This window comes from Notolepis coatsorum (genome assembly GCF_963971535.1).
Source record: "Notolepis coatsorum genome assembly, chromosome: 4".
NCBI classification, from domain to species: Eukaryota; Metazoa; Chordata; class Actinopteri; order Aulopiformes; family Paralepididae; genus Notolepis; species Notolepis coatsorum.
The window spans coordinates 29,504,682-29,524,660 of NC_140168.1; the positions used below are offsets into that span (position 1 = coordinate 29,504,682).

Here is a 19,979-nt window from a genome sequence, read left to right on the forward strand (position 1 = left end):
TATATAAAAGAAACTACACAAATAAAATAAAATTGAATTTATTTAGGAAATACAAAATAAATACAAGCGTTGATCTCTCTTCCGTGTCAATACACTGGTTTTAGTACAAGAAACTTGTTTGACCTTTTTGGACAGGCAGACCGATGCATTCATTCCCCTTCTCGTTTACCTAGAAAAGTTCACGGCACCACTTGTAACCGTGGTCACTAGGTGCTAGCAGGCACTTAGCGCTCGGCACCCTGTCCTCCCGACAGCCTCAAACCCCCCTCGCGCCGGCACCATGTGACCACGTATGTTAAACACTTCACAGTCCATTCTGCCACCCGAAAATGATCCAAAACAGGTGGTGAACCAAGGGGGCTACCATTGCAAGGTTTCAACCTTGTTACACATGCACACATACATACAAACTTAACATGCTCACTTGCATGACTGGAATCAAGTCTACTGGTCAAGAACAACAGCGTTAAGTAAAATAAAATCAGTTTGAGTTCAAGTCCACTGCATTGGAGAATAAAAAGAAACATCTCTGCGATAACACTTTCGGGGTCAGAGCCAGAGGTCATAGTTTGGAATTAGGCACAGGGGGGGTATAGATGAGGTATCGTAGCCAGACAGTAATGTACGTTTGCCCATAGTACTGCTCCTCATGAGGACAAGAATACAGTCTCATCCGAGTCAGCGATGGTAAGATGTTCGCCGGGGTACCGACTCATCAGAGCCAGCGATGGTAAGATGTTAGCCGGGGTACCGACTCATCAGAGCCAGCGAAGGTAAGATGTTAGCCGGGGTACCGACTCATCAGAGTCAGCGAAGGTAAGATGTTAGCCGGGGTACCGACTCATCAGAGCCAGCGAAGGTAAGATGTTCGCCGGGGTACGGTCTCATCAGAGCCAGCGAAGGTAAGATGTTAGCCGGGGTATAGTCTCATCAGAGCCAGCGAAGGTAAGATGTTAGCCGGGGTACAGTCTCATCAGAGTCAGCGAAGGTAAGATGTTAGCCGGGGTACAGTCTCATCAGAGCCAGCGAAGGTAAGATGTTAGCCGGGGTACAGTCTCATCAGAGCCAGCGATGGTAAGATGTTAGCCGGGGTATCGTCTCATCAGAGCCAGCGAAGGTAAGACGTTAGCCGGGGGGGCCGTCTCATCAGAGCCAGCGATGGTAAGATGTTAGCCGGGGTATCGTCTCATCAGAGTCAGCGAAGGTAAGATGTTCGCCGGGGTACAGTCTCATCAGAGCCAGCGATGGTAAGATGTTAGCCGGGGTACAGTCTCATCAGAGTCGGCGATGGTAAGATGTTAGCCGGGGTATCGTCTCATCAGAGCCAGCGAAGGTAAGATGTTCGCCGGGGGGGCCGTCTCATCAGAGTCAGCGAAGGTAAGATGTTAGCCGGGGGGGCCGTCTCATCAGAGCCAGCGAAGGTAAGATGTTAGCCGGGGTATCGTCTCATCAGAGCCAGCGAAGGTAAGATGTTAGCCGGGGTACAGTCTCATCAGAGTCGGCGAAGGTAAGATGTTAGCCGGGGTACCGACTCATCAGAGCCAGCGATGGCAAGATGTTAGCCGGGGTACAGTCTCATCAGAGCCAGCGAAGGTAAGATGTTAGCCGGGGTATCGTCTCATCAGAGCCAGCGATGGTAAGATGTTAGCCGGGGTACAGTCTCATCAGAGCCAGCGAAGGTAAGATGTTAGCCGGGGGGGCCGTCTCATCAGAGTCAGCGAAGGTAAGATGTTAGCCGGGGTACCCGATCCAAGTAGCTAGCGTACTAGACCCAGAAGCTGGACCTCCCCATTGCGCCTCTGTTCAGCTGCTCCGGGGGTCTCTGGTCGCCGTCCTTCCCGTCTGGCTGTCCTCCTTGGGGATGCAGAGGCCGTCTCTCGGGCGGAGGGAGAGTCTGGTGCTTGCGCTGCTGCGGTCTGGGAGCCGGGGCGTAGCGAGGACGAGCGGAAGCCTCCGCGGACACCTCCACGGACACCTCCACGGGGCTTACTGCGGTGATCTGTGCAGAAGACGCACAAGAAAGAAATATTTTCACACATTTCACACGTTCTAATGAGGCTCCAGCGTTGCCCACTGCCTCTCTGGATCTGTACGGCTCGTCTATGGTTGTAGCCCGTGGCAAAAAGTGAGATTAGGTCATTTAACAGTGTGCCATAAATTCATGGGTTCTATGAAGTCTTTTGAGTTTGTTGAAGAAACAAGAAAACGGAAATAAAAAATTGCAGTTTAAAACGAGGTGTAATTGTGTGTGTGTGTGTAATTTAGAACCACCTATAGTCACCAATTGTAATTAAGTCTACACAACTGCTTTAAGATCTCAAGACAGCCACAGGCTTCTTTGTTGCACGGTTAAATTATTATAGCTAATAGTCTTAATTTTCACCTACAGCCAGAGATTCAATTATTTCTGAAAGGGGGGGGGGCACTGCAGAGTTCTATTGACCACGCAACCTGCAGAGTACGTAGGTTGTCGCATGGTGTTCCGAGGAGTGGCCAAACCTAATGTGGAGGAATTTACCACTTTATTTATTCGAAAACACTGGTTCTAATGGGTTGAGGTTGAAATAAAGATGTTCAAAAACTCAGAACATTGCAGTTGCATTGCCTCCTCCTATTTGGAGGATGGGGGGGGGGGGGGGGGAGCGGACCACGAGGAGAGCGGACCACGAGGAGAGAGCTAGGATATAAGCCGCGAGCAAGGAGAAATAGCATAACCAAGAGAAATAGAACTAATTAATTTAGTTTCTTAACCATTTAATGACTTTAAATTAATTTCATTCCGTACGAGAAAGGTTTTATGTAAATAAATCAGCCTTCCAGGGCGGCTACGTGGCGTAATGGGCAAGGCGCTCGCCTGTTCGAGCCCAGCGCTCCACATTGCTTTCAGTTTAGCTGGTCATTCATACTAATACACATTGGCCGTATTAGGGGGTGGGAAACTGATGGGTGGGGATCGGGCGTTGTGGACAGCGACTCCTACAGGTCGGTTGGTGCGCCTGCGCAGTAGAATCAGGAAGTGTCGGGGGCAGCGTGAGCTTCCCACGCGTTACTCCTTGCCACTGAGAGATCGAGCTGCGCAGGTGAAAAGATGCGACTGCTGTTACCTCAAGTACCGGAGGGGACTTGTGCTATGTATGACTTAGTCCACATTGCAGCCGGCTTATGGGAGGCAAGAAACAGCGTTCGTGACAGGGGAGGGTTGAATTGGATGATACGAAATTGGGATGGGAGAAAATATAGAAAATGGGAGAAAAAGTGGATAAAAAAATAAATAAATAAACCAGCCTTCCAATATGAAATGATGACTCGACTTACGTTATTTTCCGGATGCAACGGGGGAGAAGAGATAAGTGTTTTAGCCAGTCAGCGTGTGGGAGTGAGAATTCCACCGAACGATTCCCGCCATGAACCACAAACAATACACAATGCAGAGATGGCCAGGAGAGGCGATGAAGGCTGATAACCATCAACGGCAGGCTAAACGACCATTTTCTAACACAATGATACAATAGTACAAAGGACGTTTCTTCAGTCAAAAATCTATGCCAACTGGTGCACAAGAGAGTCTTTCAATGAACAATGGAGGTTTTCACCTTAAATAACCTGCAAATGATAAACAACTTGTATAGGATATTCCTTAGGGACTCATATGACTCAAGGAAGTTATGCTTGTTGCGTGTATCATCGTGCACTCTACTTTGCGTGTGCGTTCTGTATTTTGGGATCATATTCTAGAACAAAGTTTAATGTCTATGTATGTGCTCATTCTTCCTGCGAGTGTGCGTCGGGCACATGCATTTTAGTGTGTAAAGGTCAATCCTAGAAGAGGCTAAAGGTCAACCCTAGGTGAGGGAAACCATATGCAAGTGTGTGTATGTAGATTGTGAAAACAATGTGTTCTTATGTGTATGGGCCCCTTCCCCATCTGGGCCCAGTTAGAAGAGAGATAAAAAAGAAAACACTATTCCAATACCTAACACTTATTAACCATGGGTGAATAATATATTGATTACATATTTAATCTGCGTAAATAGAATAGAAGTACTTTATTGATCCAGAGGGAAATTCTGCACCACAGATCGCTCACAATGAACATTCAGTTAGTCAAAAATAAAATAAAAAAGATAGAAATAAGAAAACATTAAAATAATAATAAAGAAATTATAAAACAGTATTAATGAAACCTCTTCACTCGCCTTCCTGCCGTGGTCTTGGGGTCTCTTCTGGCATGGGCAACAGGCGAGGCCCAGGAATGACAAGCAGACAGCCAAGCACCGAGAGGAAAACACCAGCTGAACAATGCATGTCGCGATCAGAGGCACCCACAGGATCAGAGTGGTACTCTGGGGGGAGGGGGGGGGGGGGAGACGGGTATGAGTGGCAAACACCAGCTGGGCCGCACACAGCATGATTAAGAGACAAGAGCACTCAGACATCATAGAGAATGGGGGAGCCGCGTTGGAACGATGCGATTCAGACCTTCATCTCACAAGAGTGTCGCGTGGAGCTTGAAAGGCAGCTTTTCAAGTGATTCAGGGGCATTTTTCCTAAGTATGCAGGAGAGCCAGACAGCAGAGACGTATGCGGAGTAGAAGACTTCACAGAACTACAGAGGGTGGAACAATCACGAGGAATTTGCAAAGAAGCAAACTCTTGCATATACCACCAGCGGCAGCGACACTTGAAAACAGCAGTCTGGTTCGGGGATCTGACTAAATACTGTATGTCAAAAACGGACTCGATTGTTCCCATTTAATTTCAAACCTTTATTTATACAGGTAAAAATCGTATTGAGACAAGAGCGACCTGATCCACCAAACAAACATAATACATAAAACAAGTTCCAGACAAGTAACAACTAAAGAGGTCTAAATCTAGATACATTTAATTAAGAGCAACAACAGGCCCCCATGGATGCCCTTTCATTATTCCATGAAGACACACAGGGTCAGGGCCGCGGATTTCAAGTTCACCAAGTTGATTTGTCCCCGAAGGGCAATTGGTTTTGCAGCATCAAGTGCAACATTATTTAATTTGATCTTACTACTACTACTTATTGTTACCATTCTTGTATTCATTGTCGTTTCTTAAATTGTGCACGGTTGAGTCTGAGCTTGAAACACAAACATGGCATTACCTGCAATGCCCCTGTATTCTTGTGTATTTGACAAATCAAGAAGTTGAACATGAAGACAAAACATGAACTTGCATAGACCACTGCACTTCCGCATTACATTGAGCTCATGGAGGAGAGAGCGGGGGGAGAAAATGAATGAATGTGGATGAGAGCCTTGATATTAAGTGGTTGTAGCTCCTGAACACGGCGCGACGAATACGCATGCGCAGATTGATGAACCTAGACTCTGTGGGCAATCTGCGAATGTGTAATTCGGGAGTAGGTGCGGAAAAGTGACTATAGCTCGGCCAAGAATGTGACGTTCGACTTGTAATTGGTCGCGCCGTATTCAGGAGACTCGGGCGTATAAAAGTCTATTGGATCGTGTCTCCAGCACCCCCACAGCCGTAGCTACAACCATTAATATCAAGGCTCTCATCCACATTCATTCATTTTCTCCCCCTGCTCTCTCCCCCCCCATGATCTCAGACTCCCGGAAGTGTTGCAGTGGTCTATTATTAGTAAGAGTAACACACTCAGTAGCACTGAATCAATGAACAAGCATAACCATCAGAACAACAAGGACGATACAATGATGACTATCCAGTCATCCCCCTACATAGAATATGACCAGCATAGCATTAACACTTTCAGTGCCAGCAGGGGGCGCACGATTTAGTGCTCGAGTGCCACCACCAATGACAATCAATGATAGCGTTAAAACGCCTAATCTATGTTTTAAATTATGGCTATGTGTCTAATCTGCCCGTCGCTTATCAATGACTTGTTTGCAGTCAACATTGTCGAAACGGATTGTTTTTTTATCGGTTCATTTTCGTTTTATAGCATTTTGAAAAGCCCTCGTTTTCAAGTGAAATATAAAGATTCCGTGATAATCGCCCTTTACTGGAATATTCTAGAATACACAACGTTTGTAATTTTTCGGCCTATTTATGAATAGTTTTCAAATAAACGGTAGATTATCGATAGTATATGTGTACGTATGCACGCTATATAGGCGATCTGAAAAATCGATTATCTTATTTCCTGATCGCTCGCACAGCCACACACACATATAGGGGAAAAGCTTATATCTCCGTGAAAACAGGTCCGATTATCCTAAGACTGGTCAAATAGATTCCTTACCCGAGATCAGATGTTATCCAAAAAGATTATTCTAATTCCTGATCGCCATTCCAAATATCGATCGCTTTTATTGATCCAACGCTACATACTGTACATATGTATTCCACGCTGTTCTGAGGGTCCACAATGAATCCGATCGGCTCGGGTTACATGCCTGAGAAGTAAAATGTGGATTCCGGATTTTTCTTTTCTCATCCATTTTCATTGAGTCCATTCCAAAAGGGTGCATTACCATCTGGGAGACGATAGGGGGCGGTTTTTTCCACATCTGAGCTCCTACAGGGGCTGCATACCAACGGGAGACTCGGTTGATGAAATATGAATTCAGATCGCTAATAAAAAAATAAAACGCTAATAAACGTCGTGGGCATTCAGGCATTGGGCTGATAAAACGTGATATGATGTCATGGGCACTCAAAGTGTTAACAATCTAAATTAAATAAAAACGTCTAGCGGCAACAACCTATTGAGAAATCAACGGAAACATCCTACAAGTTGGCCTAGATACTCATGACAACGTGGCAGCTACCTCCTTCTCCCTGAGTTAAGGAGGGTAACGTATGTCTGTTCACCACAGGCTGCTCTGCTGGACACCTGTTATTTTGCTGCGCCAGCGCGTCCTTGGATTTGATATCTCGACTGCCACGGCAACAGATGAAGGGAAACGAAGGGAAACGATAAGACTGATTCTATGTGGGATTTGTAGAAGACAGTCGTCAGAGAGCTGTCAAACCTGGTAAGTTTCCATCGAGAGAAGGGATAAAGGATAAGATATTGCTTTATTGATCCCCTTGGGGAAATTCAGGGAGCAGCATGGGGGGGGGGGGGGGGGTACAGGCATGGGCAGGGTAATAGTAGTAAGACATAAATAGAGGCAATATAATTAGACCCGAATATAAAAATATGAGAAAAGTCGTTGTTGACCTCTCCTACAAACTGTCAGTATTGCATTCAAAGGTGAGATTGTTATTGATTGTTATTGCTCCGAGTGGGAGGAGGATGGCGTCTGAAGTCTACGCTTGTGTCTTTGATACATTTTAGTTGAAGGAGTTTAAAAAATAAATAAAATAAGTTTAAAAAACCACAGGGACATGACTTGAATCATCATCGTGGAGGAGACCGACTAGAACAGAGTCATCCGCAAACTTCAGGATATATCGGTTCTCAAACTGGCTCCGACTGTATACACTGTATAAAAAGGAAATGGGGGCGACTCCCCTGAGGTGAGCCTTTAGACGAGAGCTCCACCCAGCCCTGTATGCAAACAAACAGATCAAGAAGGGGTTTTGCCTTTTTTGTGGCGTTTTTGTTTTAGGTTTTTGTCACTGGCACACCGGGTACCGAAAGGGACACACAGACACAGGTATGACAGCATCACAATGTGCAACATCAACATTCTGATTACCCTAAAAGGTCAGGGCAGCTTATAATACCTCCATGCGCAGCAAGCACAGGGACAATGGATTAGGGGTTGCATCATCTTCTGGAGGAAGGTTAGAGTTCATGCCTTGGTCACACACACACACAGACACACACTTACTTACATAGATGCGTGTAGGATCAAAAGGACACTCATTAGTGATGCTGGAGTAGCCAACGGCATCAGGGAAGCGGCAGAGAGCCAGAAGACTCCGCCCCCCATGGACAACAGTCCTCACCACCGAAACCATCAGGCCAATAGCGGAGGCCGTAGCCATGAGCGCAGCCGTCAGGCTAACCAGGAAAAGTGACCACGTCTGTGGAGGGCGACAGTGTGACACATACGCCAAAGGGGGAAAAAACAGACAAGTAAGCCAAACGTTTGAAAATCAAATGCAGAGGAGAACAATAGGAACAGATGGTTCATGGGCTCAGACACAGAGGACATTAGAATGTCGGAGTGAGAATGTCGGAGTGAGAAAGTGTATTGGAAATAACAAAACTCTTTGCCCCCTCTGGTGCATCACCCAGCCCAACTGTGGAAGTCGAGCCCCTCTTTGAGCTGGAGGAAATAACAGAGGATGAGGTAAGAAAAATCATTGTGGCGCTGAAACGCTCTAAGGCCAGGGACACTTATGGCCTGGACACAGATTTTATAAAAACACACTCCGACGCTCTAGTAAAACCAAAATCACCATATTAGTGAATCAATCGATCAGTTCAAAGGAGGTACCATCTTCCTGGAAGGTGGCCACGGTAACACCAATTTTTAAATCTGGTAGCAGGATGTCGGTAGCCAACTACAGGCCAATCAGCATCCTATCCACCATATCTAAGGTTGCTGAAAAGTGGGTGTCGAAACTTATGATTAAACATCTGGACAAAGGTCACACCCCACTCCAATTTGGCTTCCGTGCTCAGCACTCCACTGAGTCGGCAAACTGTGTTTTTATTGAAAAGGTTAAATATATGTTGGACAAAAACCCATATGTAGGTGCTGTGTTCCTGATAGTACTCAAGTACTTTTGGCAAAGTTGTCTCATTTCAATTTCTCTGCAGATACAATTCAATGGTTTAAGTCTTACCTAACAAACAGAAAACAATGTGTCATGGTTGATGGTGTCAAATCTCCTTATCTTGACAATCCAGTCAGTGTGCCGAAGGGATCGATCCTTGGGCCATTGCTGTTTTCCATGTACATCAATGACCTGCCGGACATATGCCCTGACTTCAATGTACAGATGTATGATGACAACGCAGTAATTGTTGTACATGGTAAAAAAACTGACCTGATCTCATGTAACCTCTCAAATGCAATGAACAAGGTCCAACACTGGTTGCAAAACTCATGCCTACTGCTAAATACAAAAAAAACTGTATGCATGATGTTCAGCAAACGACCAGTCAGAATCACAAGATCTAATGTGTTTCTGTGGGGGAGGAACTGGAATTGGTTTCCCATTTCAAGTACCTCGGCAACATCTTGGACTCGAACCTATCCTTTAAGAAACATGTCAAATAAGTGAAACGCACAATTAATTCTAATTTAGTTAATTTTAGACAAATCCGGCCTTTTTTAACAGTTGATGCTGCAAAAACGTATCTTCATTGCATGATATTCTCACATATTGAATACTGCTTCACAAACTGGTCATTTGCTGGTGTCGCTGTTATGAAACACATCGAACAGCTTTATCTTAGAGCCATCAAGGTATTTGCCAGGAAACCATTGGCATTGTTTTGAAACAATATAGCTTTTTGAGCTTTGAAAATTTTAAAGTCTTAAAAAGCTCTTGTTTCATCTACAAATGCCTACATGGACTAGCTCCCCCTCCTGTACAGGAATTAATCTACAAAAAAATAAACACTCGACTCTGCACCAGGTCAGACACCAGAGGTGACTGCATGGTCCAACGTAGACTGACCACGTTTGGCCAAAACGTCCTGTCCATAAAAGGCAGTCAAACATGGAACAGTCTCCCCATTTCCATAAGGGAAAGCCCCACCCTTGCTTCTTTTAGAGGGCAACAAAAAAATGGCTGAAGTCCAACCAGTCATGTTAAACATGTGACATGCTGTTATGTATTTGTAATTTTCTTTTACTGTTTTTATGTGTCCTTTTTTTTTTTTTTTTTTAGCGTTTATCGCTTTTCTGGTCAAGCATGACCGACAGATACAGGGTGAAACGGGATATAGAGCAGGGGAAGACATTCGGCAAATGACGGCGGGTCCGGGAATCGAACTCGGAGTCAACCAGATCCGTGACGCAGCACGGTATTACCCGACGCAGAAATAGCGTCGAGATATGCAGTGAGCTACTGGAGCCCCCCATGCGTGTCCTGTTTTTATGTATTTGTACATTTCTTACCGTTTCTATGAGTCCTGTTTTTATATTTGGGGACAACGGATGGAAATTAGCCTCATGCTAAATCCGGCAATTTTTACACTCCAGTGTTCATTAATTTTGCATTGTCCCGTCCAAATAACTGTACATTGGAGGTGGTTGGGTGGGTGGGGGGGTAACTGTACATTGGATTATCGGCAAAACCTTACTTGGTCCCAAGAAGAGGGTCTCGTGTATTACTGAGTTAGGACATTTACTGTACATTGGAGGGGGTTGGGTTAGGACATTTACAGGGGCCAGTTTCGAATTGCAGTCTCCCATAGGTGCTCCTTGAGTGGTTTTAAAAGTGGGTAGTGATTCACAGCATTTGATCACACCTACTTGACTAGAAGGTCATATTACAGCCCCTCGGTTCTCACCCAACAACAAGAGATATGACTTACTGGTGTTTTCGCCAATTCACAGTCATATTTCACAAACGGAAAAGAATGGGGAGGGTTTGATTGATGATGAGCGACTTTGCCCTGGGGTTATTATTCTATTCAGCTCATTGACTCACTGGTCTCGTCTGAGCATACCGACAGCTGATTCAACAAACAGAAGGGAGTGCTACGTGACAGAAAGAAAGACAGACGGAGCAAAAGGCAAGACACAAGACACAAGCCATTGTCAGCTCTACAGCTCAGACAGGATTCAAAACGTTACCGTAGGTGGCAACAGCACCTGCAGACAGACTAGTTCCAGGCAGACGGAGAGTTATGTGTTCGACGATAGGACATGAAACGACACGGAAGCAAGTGTGTTTACAGGAGCGGAGACATTCTGTCAAGGAGAATGTGTGTGTGGGTGGGCGGGGGTAGTGACATGATTATGTCCTGAACTTTATCGGAAAGATCAGTGAGCGAGAGGTGGAGGTGGTGGTGAACAGCGTCTATATTAATCCCAGCCGAAGAGTGCTTCGCGTTTCTCTGATTGGCCACGACGCCCATGTGACCGTGGCGTGCGGCAGAGCGGTAGAGCGGAAATAGGCTGCTGCCTCCGCATCAAGAAAGACAGACAGGCATTCTATTGCCATGCTCTGCGACAAACTCTAACCTTAACCGACTCTGAAAGAATGCCTAAACTTAACCCTAACCTTAACCAACTCCGAAAGAATGCCTAAACTTAACCCTAACCTTAACCAACTCCGAAAGAATGCCTAAACTTAATCCTAACCTTAACCAACTCGGAAAGAATGCCTAAACTTAACCAACTCGGAAAGAATGCCTAAACTTAACCGGCGAAAGAATGCACGTTTATAGCGAGATGATAAATTAATTAAACATAAAAAAAAAAAGATTAAGTGATTCGAACTTGTCACCAACGCACCGCAGGCTCCACAGCAAGGCGGCGAACGAGTTGAGCTAACCGTCGATGTTAAAACAGGGGGGATTACGGCTGCATAATGCCGCGGGGCGTGTCGCGGCCAATCAGGGAAAACGCGGAAGCACTCGGCAGCACTCTTCGGCTGGGATTAAAGAATAGGCGATCAGGACAGCTGACAAACTGCAGCGCTGACAGGAACGCAGATTGTATCGTCTCTATTGTCCCCAGAACCATGCACACATAAAAATTAAAACACACTTTGTGACAAAAAACAAACATAACCAATACATACCAAAATCTTGCTCTTCTTGTTTTTAGACAGGATGATGGCTAGAATTCCAACCACAACACCCTGTAGAAACAATACAACGAATGAGATGTCGAAAAACATCCAGAGCCACCATAACCATCCCCATCTTTATTTAGCCTGGGTCGATTTAGCCGAGCATGGATGCATCCTTTATGTATGCATGCTCTTTATGTATGCATCCTCTTTATGTATGCATCCTCTTTATGTATGCATCTTTATGTATGCACGCTCTTTATGTATGCATCCTCTTTATGTATGCACGCTCTTTATGTATGCATCCTCTTTATGTATGAACGCTCTTTATGTATGCATGTATTCTCTTCATGTATGCGTGTTCTTCATGTATGCGTGTTCTTCATGTATGAGTGTTCTTCATGTATGAGTGTTCTTCATGTATGTATGCTCTTGAGAGTGCATAGTAGTATAGACATATAAGCATAGTAGGTAGTAATATAGGCAAGGTAGATTCCTTAGTAGCAGAGTGCATAAAAGTACAAGAGTATGAAGGTTAGTCTTTTTCTTCTTAATTTCAGATATTGATTGAAATGTTATTTCTAGTCAACGGCGGGAATTTGGTCCCAACTGTGGTGGGATGTTCGCTCCACCACAGAACTGAGAATAGCCTGCTTCTCTTTGATGACCCCCTCCCCCCCCCCCCCCCCTCCGGGATAGGAGTGGGTCTGGTGCGGCCAGCAGACTTAAGAGCATAGGGGTCCTGATGATGTGAGACCAGTGACCAGCCCGGCACAACCACAGTCTGCTGCCATTGGCCACCGAACAGCGCCTCTGGAGCAGTTGGGAGTCTAAGTGCCTTGTTCATGATGTGTGTCTTTTCTGATGATGCCCAAATGAGCGTGGCCTAACCACGCTGCACCAAAATCTAATTCTAGCAACCGCAGCTATGCGCCGATCACTCAAGTAACTTGAATGTCCACCGTGTTTAGGAACGGGACAGCATTATTCAGCCGGTCTGGGGATTGAACCAATGACCTGCTGGTCACACAAGCTGCGATTCTTCTAGCCTTCTAACCCTTGTGATCGCCGCTTGTAAAACAGGGACACTTCAAAAGGTTCAAGTGAATATTCAAAGGTTGACCGTAAACAATCTGTCACCACGCAACTAGGTTGTGTTATGAAAGGAATGCATACTATTTACACAACTCAAAATGTAGAACAACAGGAAGAGCTACAAAAAGTAGGAATGGCAGAGGCACCACTTTTCACTTAGTTTAGAGTCCTGATATTGTCCAAGTACTCTATTACTTTTAAATAAATGGACTTATATCATTAGACATAAAGGAAAAATATATATAATCCATTTCGTTCCATGTCAAAAAGTGCTGGAAATCTAGTCACTTTGCTTTAATCTGCAACATGCTACAGTACACATGGCACAATTTTTGTGTTGGGGGGACATTTCCCAATACCAACCCCCTTATTTTGATTGAATGAATGAATGAATCATTGCATTCATATAGGACTTTTCTAAACACTCAAAAGCGCTTTACAATGTAGAGCAGGAAATGCACTACATACTGTAATAGCTGCTATACACTGGCACTAGTAGTTAAACAACACACTACATAATAGCTGCTATACACCAGCACCAAGTAAACACCACACAATAGCTGCTATACACCAGCACCAGGTAAACAACACACTACATAATAGCTGCTATACACCAGCACCAGGTAAACAACACACTACATAATAGCTGCTATACACCAGCACCAGGTAAACAACACACTACATAATAGCTGCTATACACCAGCACCAGGTAAACAACACACTACATAATAGCTGCTATACACCAGCACCAGGTAAACAACACACTACATAATAGCTGCTATACACCAGCACCAGGTAAACAACACACTACATAATAGCTGCTATACACCAGCACCAGGTAAACAACACACTACATAATAGCTGCTATACACCAGCACCAGGTAAACAACACACTACATAATAGCTGCTATACACCAGCACCAGGTAAACAACACACTACATAATAGCTGCTATACACCAGCACCAGGTAAACAACACACTACATAATAGCTGCTATACACCAGCACCAAGTAAACAACACACTACATAATAGCTGCTATACACCAGCACCAGGTAAACAACACACTACATAATAGCTGCTATACACCAGCACCAGGTAAACAACACACTAAACAATAGCTGCTGCTATACATCGACACCAGGTAAACAACACTACACAATTAAGCAATAATACACTCAAAGCCTGTGGTATGTCATGAATAATGCCACGGCTGTGATGTGCCCGCAGGCACAAGAGCGGAGCTCGAGTGCCGTATAGGCATCAGAGCCGTGGCAATATTCATGACATACCACAGGCTTCGAGTGCATTATTGATTTGATACCGCAGGTTGCACCGTCGGGGAAAATATAGGATGAATACAGACAATTCTAGGGTCTTTTATATCGATTTCAGTGAACTTGGCGTAGAAAATGTTTCCTAAAGAGTCTCGTTGCTATGGAATTTCAAAATGGAGTAGGCCATCGACAAGCTTGGCAATGCAAACTAATGACGCATTAGTCTAATGCAAGCGAAAGTCTGAGAAAGTCATCAGCACCTTGGGGGGGGGGGATCAGCACCTTGGACAGTTCCGGGAGTTGGGACGGACGTCCTCTTCCTCTATACACTCGTTTATGGTTAACGGGTACGTTAAATCAAATGTAACGTTGTTTTAACCGTGAGTATATCATGAATATACTCACTGTTCAGAACGCTCTCGACCGATGCGTGGTTGGAACTACCTGTTGTATAATAGCCATTATACTTTATATCAATCTCCTCATCTAACTGAGGAATATGGCAAATACCAGTATCTGTACTACTACAGTATATCCAATACCAGTATCTGTACAATATATCCGATAGCAGTAATATGCGATACCAATATGTACTATATCCGATACCAGTATGTACAATATCTGATACCAGTATGTACACGATACCAGTATCTGTACTATAATCGGATACCAATATGTACCGTCTATATCTGACTCCAGTATCGGTACATCCCTAACAAAGAGAGTGCCAGAGTCATGTCAGAGTAGTGTGTGTAACCTGATGAGGACCTTTCTTTTTACAGGCTACACAACAAGCCGTGTTGAAATAAAACATGCGAGGTATGTGTTCTTTGTTCCCACTCTGCACCAGTCTGTTGTCCGTTGCCTCTTTCACTGGTGAGAGAGAGAGAGAGAGAGAGAGAGAGAGAGAGAGAGAGTGAGAGAGAGTAGCATTATTCCTCTCACCACCAGGCCCGAGGTGAGGGCCACCACGTTGGAGATGGCTGGTGAGAGAGAGAGAGAGAGAGAGAGAGAGAGAGAGAGAGAGTAGCATTATTCCTCTCACCACCAGGCCCGAGGTGAGGGCCACCACGTTGGAGATGGCTGGTGAGAGAGAGAGAGAGAGAGAGAGAGAGAGAGAGAGAGAAGCATTATTCCTCTCACCACCAGGCCCGAGGTGAGGGCCACCACGTTGGAGATGGCTGGTGAGAGAGAGAGAGAGAGAGAGAGAGAGAGAGAGAGAGAGAGAGAGTAGCATTATTGCTCTCACCACCAGGCCCGAGGTGAGGGCCACCACGTTGGAGATGGCTGGTGAGAGAGAGAGAGAGAGAGAGAGAGAGAGAGAGAGAGAGAGAAGCATTATTCCTCTCACCACCAGGCCCGAGGTGAGGGCCACCACGTTGGAGATGGCTGGTAAGAGAGAGAGAGAGAGAGAGAGAGAGAGAGAGAAGAGAGAGAGAGAGAGTAGCATTATTGCTCTCACCACCAGGCCCGAGGTGAGGGCCACCACGTTGGAGATGGCTGGTGAGAGAGAGAGAGAGAGAGAGAGAGAGAGAGAGTAGCATTATTGCTCTCACCACCAGGCCCGAGGTGAGGGCCACCACGTTGGAGATGGCTGGTGAGAGAGAGAGAGAGAGAGAGAGAGAGAGAGTAGCATTATTGCTCTCACCACCAGGCCCGAGGTGAGGGCCACCACGTTGGAGATGGCGTACTCCATGGCCCTGGCCTGCTTGTGGAGGTTGATGTGTCTGAGCACAGCCCCGTGGACCAGCGCGCCGATCAGGAAGTTGACGTGGCCGACCAGGACCATGCTCAACCCCATCTTCATCAGAACCTTGGGCTCCTCCAGGCTGGCACAGCAAACACCTAGGGGGGGGGGGTGGGGGGGGGGGGGGGGGGGGGGGGGGGTGAGGAAAGGAGGCAGGGAGGACACAGGAAAGGAAAGTATGCAAGTATAGAAAGAATGGAAGTATAGAGAGAATAGATGTATAGAGAATGGAAGCATGGAGTAGAAGTATAGATAATGGAAGTATATAGAGAATGGAAGCATAGAGTAGAAGTATAGAGTGAATGGAAGTATAGAGAATGGAAGCATAGAGTAGAAGTAGAGAGAATGGAAGTATATAGAATGGAAGCATAGAGTAGAAGTAGAGAGAATGGAAGTATATAGAGAATGGAAGCATAGAGTAGAAGTATAGATGATGGAAGTATATAGAGAATGGAAGCATAGAGTAGAAGTATAGAGTGAATGGAAGTATATAGAATGGAAGCATAGAGTAGAAGTAGAGAGATAATGGAAGTATATAGAATGGAAGTGTAGAGAGAATTGAAGCATAGAGTAGAAGTATAGAGATAATGGAAGTATAGCGAATGGAAGTGTAGAGAGAATGAAAGTATAGAGAGAATGGATGTAGAGAGAATGGCAGGGGGGTGGGGGTATACAGTGAGTATCGGGTTAATGTTACAGTACATTGCCCCAAGTTCAGAGTCCCTGGCCACCACTGTTCTATTGATCAGCTCCACGGCAGTGGGGTCAAAACCACCAGAAGAGATGCCACAGGCATTAATGATTACCTGCTGAACACATATCCACACACACACACACACACACACTGCTGCTGGGGCTGCAGTTTAGTCCGTCTCAACGGTGCGTGGTTTCACAAACATGTCACCGTTTCCCCCTAACTGGTTATCCGTGGCGTTGGCAAGCAGAGACGTGCACTGTGCCGTCAGGCAGTAGACAGCGTGCAAGACGAGACGTTATTCCTATAGTGTTATCAGTTGTATTTGATGGCCCCCTGTGTGAACAAATCGATGTGTGGGAAACACAGATGTCTGCCAAAAGACATGGTGACGTGACAGAGAACAAAACAACATGAAGGGAAATCACAGAGTTACAGTGTGGGGACATCTTCCTAATGCTAGTATAGACAACTGAAATAACCCCAGCGAAACAGTTTAGGGGGGGGGGGGGGGGGGGGGGGGCACACCTTCTAATTGTCAGAACTCGGGACTTGAGAACTAGAGACTCATATCACTGGACTATCGTGTATTTTGTACTTTTTGATATTATATTTGTATTTATATTTTATATTGCATCTATAGTGTTGTATATAGATACTGGACTGTGAAGCTCTGTACACCCCCCCCCCCCCCCCCCCCCATGCCGCTTTGACACCCGAATTTCCCCAAGGGGATTAATAAAGGATCATCTTATCTTCTCTTTTGAGGTCCCAATTATGGCCTTCAGAATCAACAGCTTTGGATAGAACATAAATGATAGGCCTATATAAAGAGTCAACAATATCAATATGTCAAATGATATAGCAGGCCTACCTAAAACCTATGACGTTTTCAGATGTGAAACCAAACATCCTCAAGTATTTCTATAGCCACCAACGCTAAGAAATAGGCGCAGTAAGTAACTATACAACATATCAAGAGAGATCTCCATCCGTTACCCCACCCCAGTTTACATTGATTGATTGATTGCTTGATTGAAAACTTTATTAACAGATTGCAGAATGGGTACAGTACGGCTCAATACACACAATTGTTAAGGGGATGCAGACCCAGAAAGACTTTCGTCTTGTTTACATCAGGGTCCCCATACATACATACATTTACATACATACATACATACATACATACATGGAAGTTTTGTACAACATGTCTTACACCGTGAGAACACAAAGTTCGCATTACCTGTATTGGCCATGGTGGATAATTCGATCCAGAGGTTAAGTCATTATTCGTCTAGCATATAGGCTACTGTGTTGGTCATTGATGAGATTGTAAGTGTTTGAAGCAGAAGTCCTTCGTAACTATACGAGCCGGGAGCGAGCGAACGATCAGTGCAGTGGGGCGCACAGGTGCACCTATTTACAAAAAGGAGCACCTCCCAATTATTTGCATTTAAGCACGAAAGTGACTCATACTTTTCTATAAAATTGTGATTTATTAAATGTCAAAAAATGTCGATGGATCATCGATCTATATAGTCGGAAGTGAAATTGATAATATGTCTCGCACTTTATAGTCAAGGACACAAAAAAAGCCGAAATACAAAGTAATAAAACGGGGAGTCGACTGAACTGAACTCCTCACAGAAATGTAATAGATCGTTGGCGCCACCAAGCGGTGAAATAGGCTTAGTACGTAGCCTATACATGGAGATGAATACATCATAAGCAAAATAAGACATTTAATTTCCAATAGGTTTATCTTTACAAAATAATAATCTTGAAGTAGTCGAATAGACTGATTGATTGATTGATTGATTGATTGATTGATTGATTGATTGATTGATTGATTGATTGATTGAAAACGTTATTAACAGATTGCAGAATGGGTACAGTACAGTACAGCTCAATACACACAATTGTTAAGGGGATGCAGACCAGAGAAAGACTTTCGTCTTGTTTACACCAGGGTCCCCTCCACTTTCAATTCATCATAGACTACACATAAGCACCGTATTTCGACCACACCACTGAACAGTTACAATTCTGTATAATAACACTGAAAATGATAATCAATAAACTCACACAAAGGCAGCTTTTTCATAAATATGTAAGACTCGCTAGAAGGACATTTAATTGGGAAACCTCTAATGAGGACCTTGGGCCAGTGAAGTTAAATCTTTATTTTATTTTAACATTTTTCTTTTCCAAATAGGTTAAGATGTAATATTGAGGCCATTAGGAGTATGTGTGTATGTATAAATACAGATGGTCTGTCGATGTGAATGATGTATAAACCCAAAATAAGCATACACCAAATCAATCCAAAAGTCAAATAGCCTGCAGTGCACAATTATAGTCGGCTACAGCCATATAGACCTACCCAGAGGACGAAATGTGTTGTTTGATATTTTAATTGAGGGGGGGATGTTTTACTGTCCTTATGGTGAAATTACTGTACGTTCTAGTAAAATGACGTACTTTTACTTATTTTGGCTAGATGATCATGAAAGACTTGAATTGTGTTTTATTAAAACACTTTGGTTGCCTTGGGTTAAATTAATGATATACCATAGGTTGCCGGCTCTATTTGTCTATGGAGAAGTACCCCTTCTTTGCATGGCTATAACTTTTTAAATTCTATTGCTACATTGCCATTATTAGGGCCCATTCAAAGTCCTATATGTATTGTTCATTGTGTAGCAACGTTAAACTTTTTCATTCACATATTCATAGTAAAGTATGGTCTAATGTATAAGTATGTTTTCATCTCTTTCTGCAGCTTTCTCCAGAACGTGATCTATAGCCCCAAATGCATTATATTGATGATGCAATACAGTTTTATGGCAATCAGCGCAATATAAAAAATTCCAACTAGACGTACTTCTAGAAGTTACTACACGTCATCTGATGTTGACCGGATGGGCTAGGGGGCGTTTATAATTCCGTGGGCAGCGTTATACCAATCATCTAATGTGGGTCAAATGTTGATAATAGCAGTTAGTATCGAAGACGGTAACGTTACACGCTGAAACTCACCCCAGTCTCCGCGCGCCGTTGGGCGATCATCGTCGAGTTGAAATCTTATCATTATGGGATGTAAATTTACCCGGTCCATCTCCAGCTTGTATAATGGTATATACGTCCAAATCATGTTGTTTATCGAGTTATTGGCAATCGATCACTGTGTAGTGTGACGAGCCAGAGTCGCGGGACCTATAGCGAGCGCCGGAAGTACTACGGTCGTCTAGGACAACCTCTATTCAACATCCTGTTTGGCGATTGCGCCGATCGGCCACCAGATGGCGCTCCTGAACCGCCAGAGAGCTCAGTGGGTCCTGCTGGTGGATCTCAGGCCAGCGGAGGGGACATTATGAATCCGATCGCAGATTTTTGAAATATTGATATAAGGACGCTGTACAGCGTCCCCCGGCAACTTGAGCATGGCCAGCAATGACGTGAAAAGACGTTTCATGGCAGTCAAAGTGTTTTAAA

The 19,979-nt window shown here is 44.6% G+C and overlaps 1 protein-coding gene across 3 annotated transcripts; it reads right to left on the reverse strand.

Annotated features, from left to right (window-relative positions):
- Nucleotides 1-80: 80 nt before the first annotated feature.
- On the reverse strand, nucleotides 81-17,888 carry tmem54b (transmembrane protein 54b). Of its 3 annotated transcripts, none has more exons than XM_084312521.1 (6): nucleotides 17,728-17,888; nucleotides 15,692-15,888; nucleotides 11,683-11,742; nucleotides 7,807-7,998; nucleotides 4,197-4,343; nucleotides 81-1,999 (listed from the first exon to the last, which is right to left on the reverse strand). In XM_084312521.1, exons 1-6 carry the CDS (start codon nucleotides 17,738-17,740, stop codon nucleotides 1,766-1,768), a joined length of 843 nt encoding a protein of 280 aa, XP_084168647.1. In that variant the 5' UTR covers nucleotides 17,741-17,888; the 3' UTR covers nucleotides 81-1,765. The 3 variants fall into 3 exon arrangements, with proteins under 3 accessions (XP_084168647.1, XP_084168646.1, XP_084168648.1); XM_084312520.1 differs by having other exon boundaries at nucleotides 7,803-7,998; XM_084312522.1 differs by lacking the exon at nucleotides 7,807-7,998.
- Nucleotides 17,889-19,979: the final 2,091 nt, after the last annotated feature.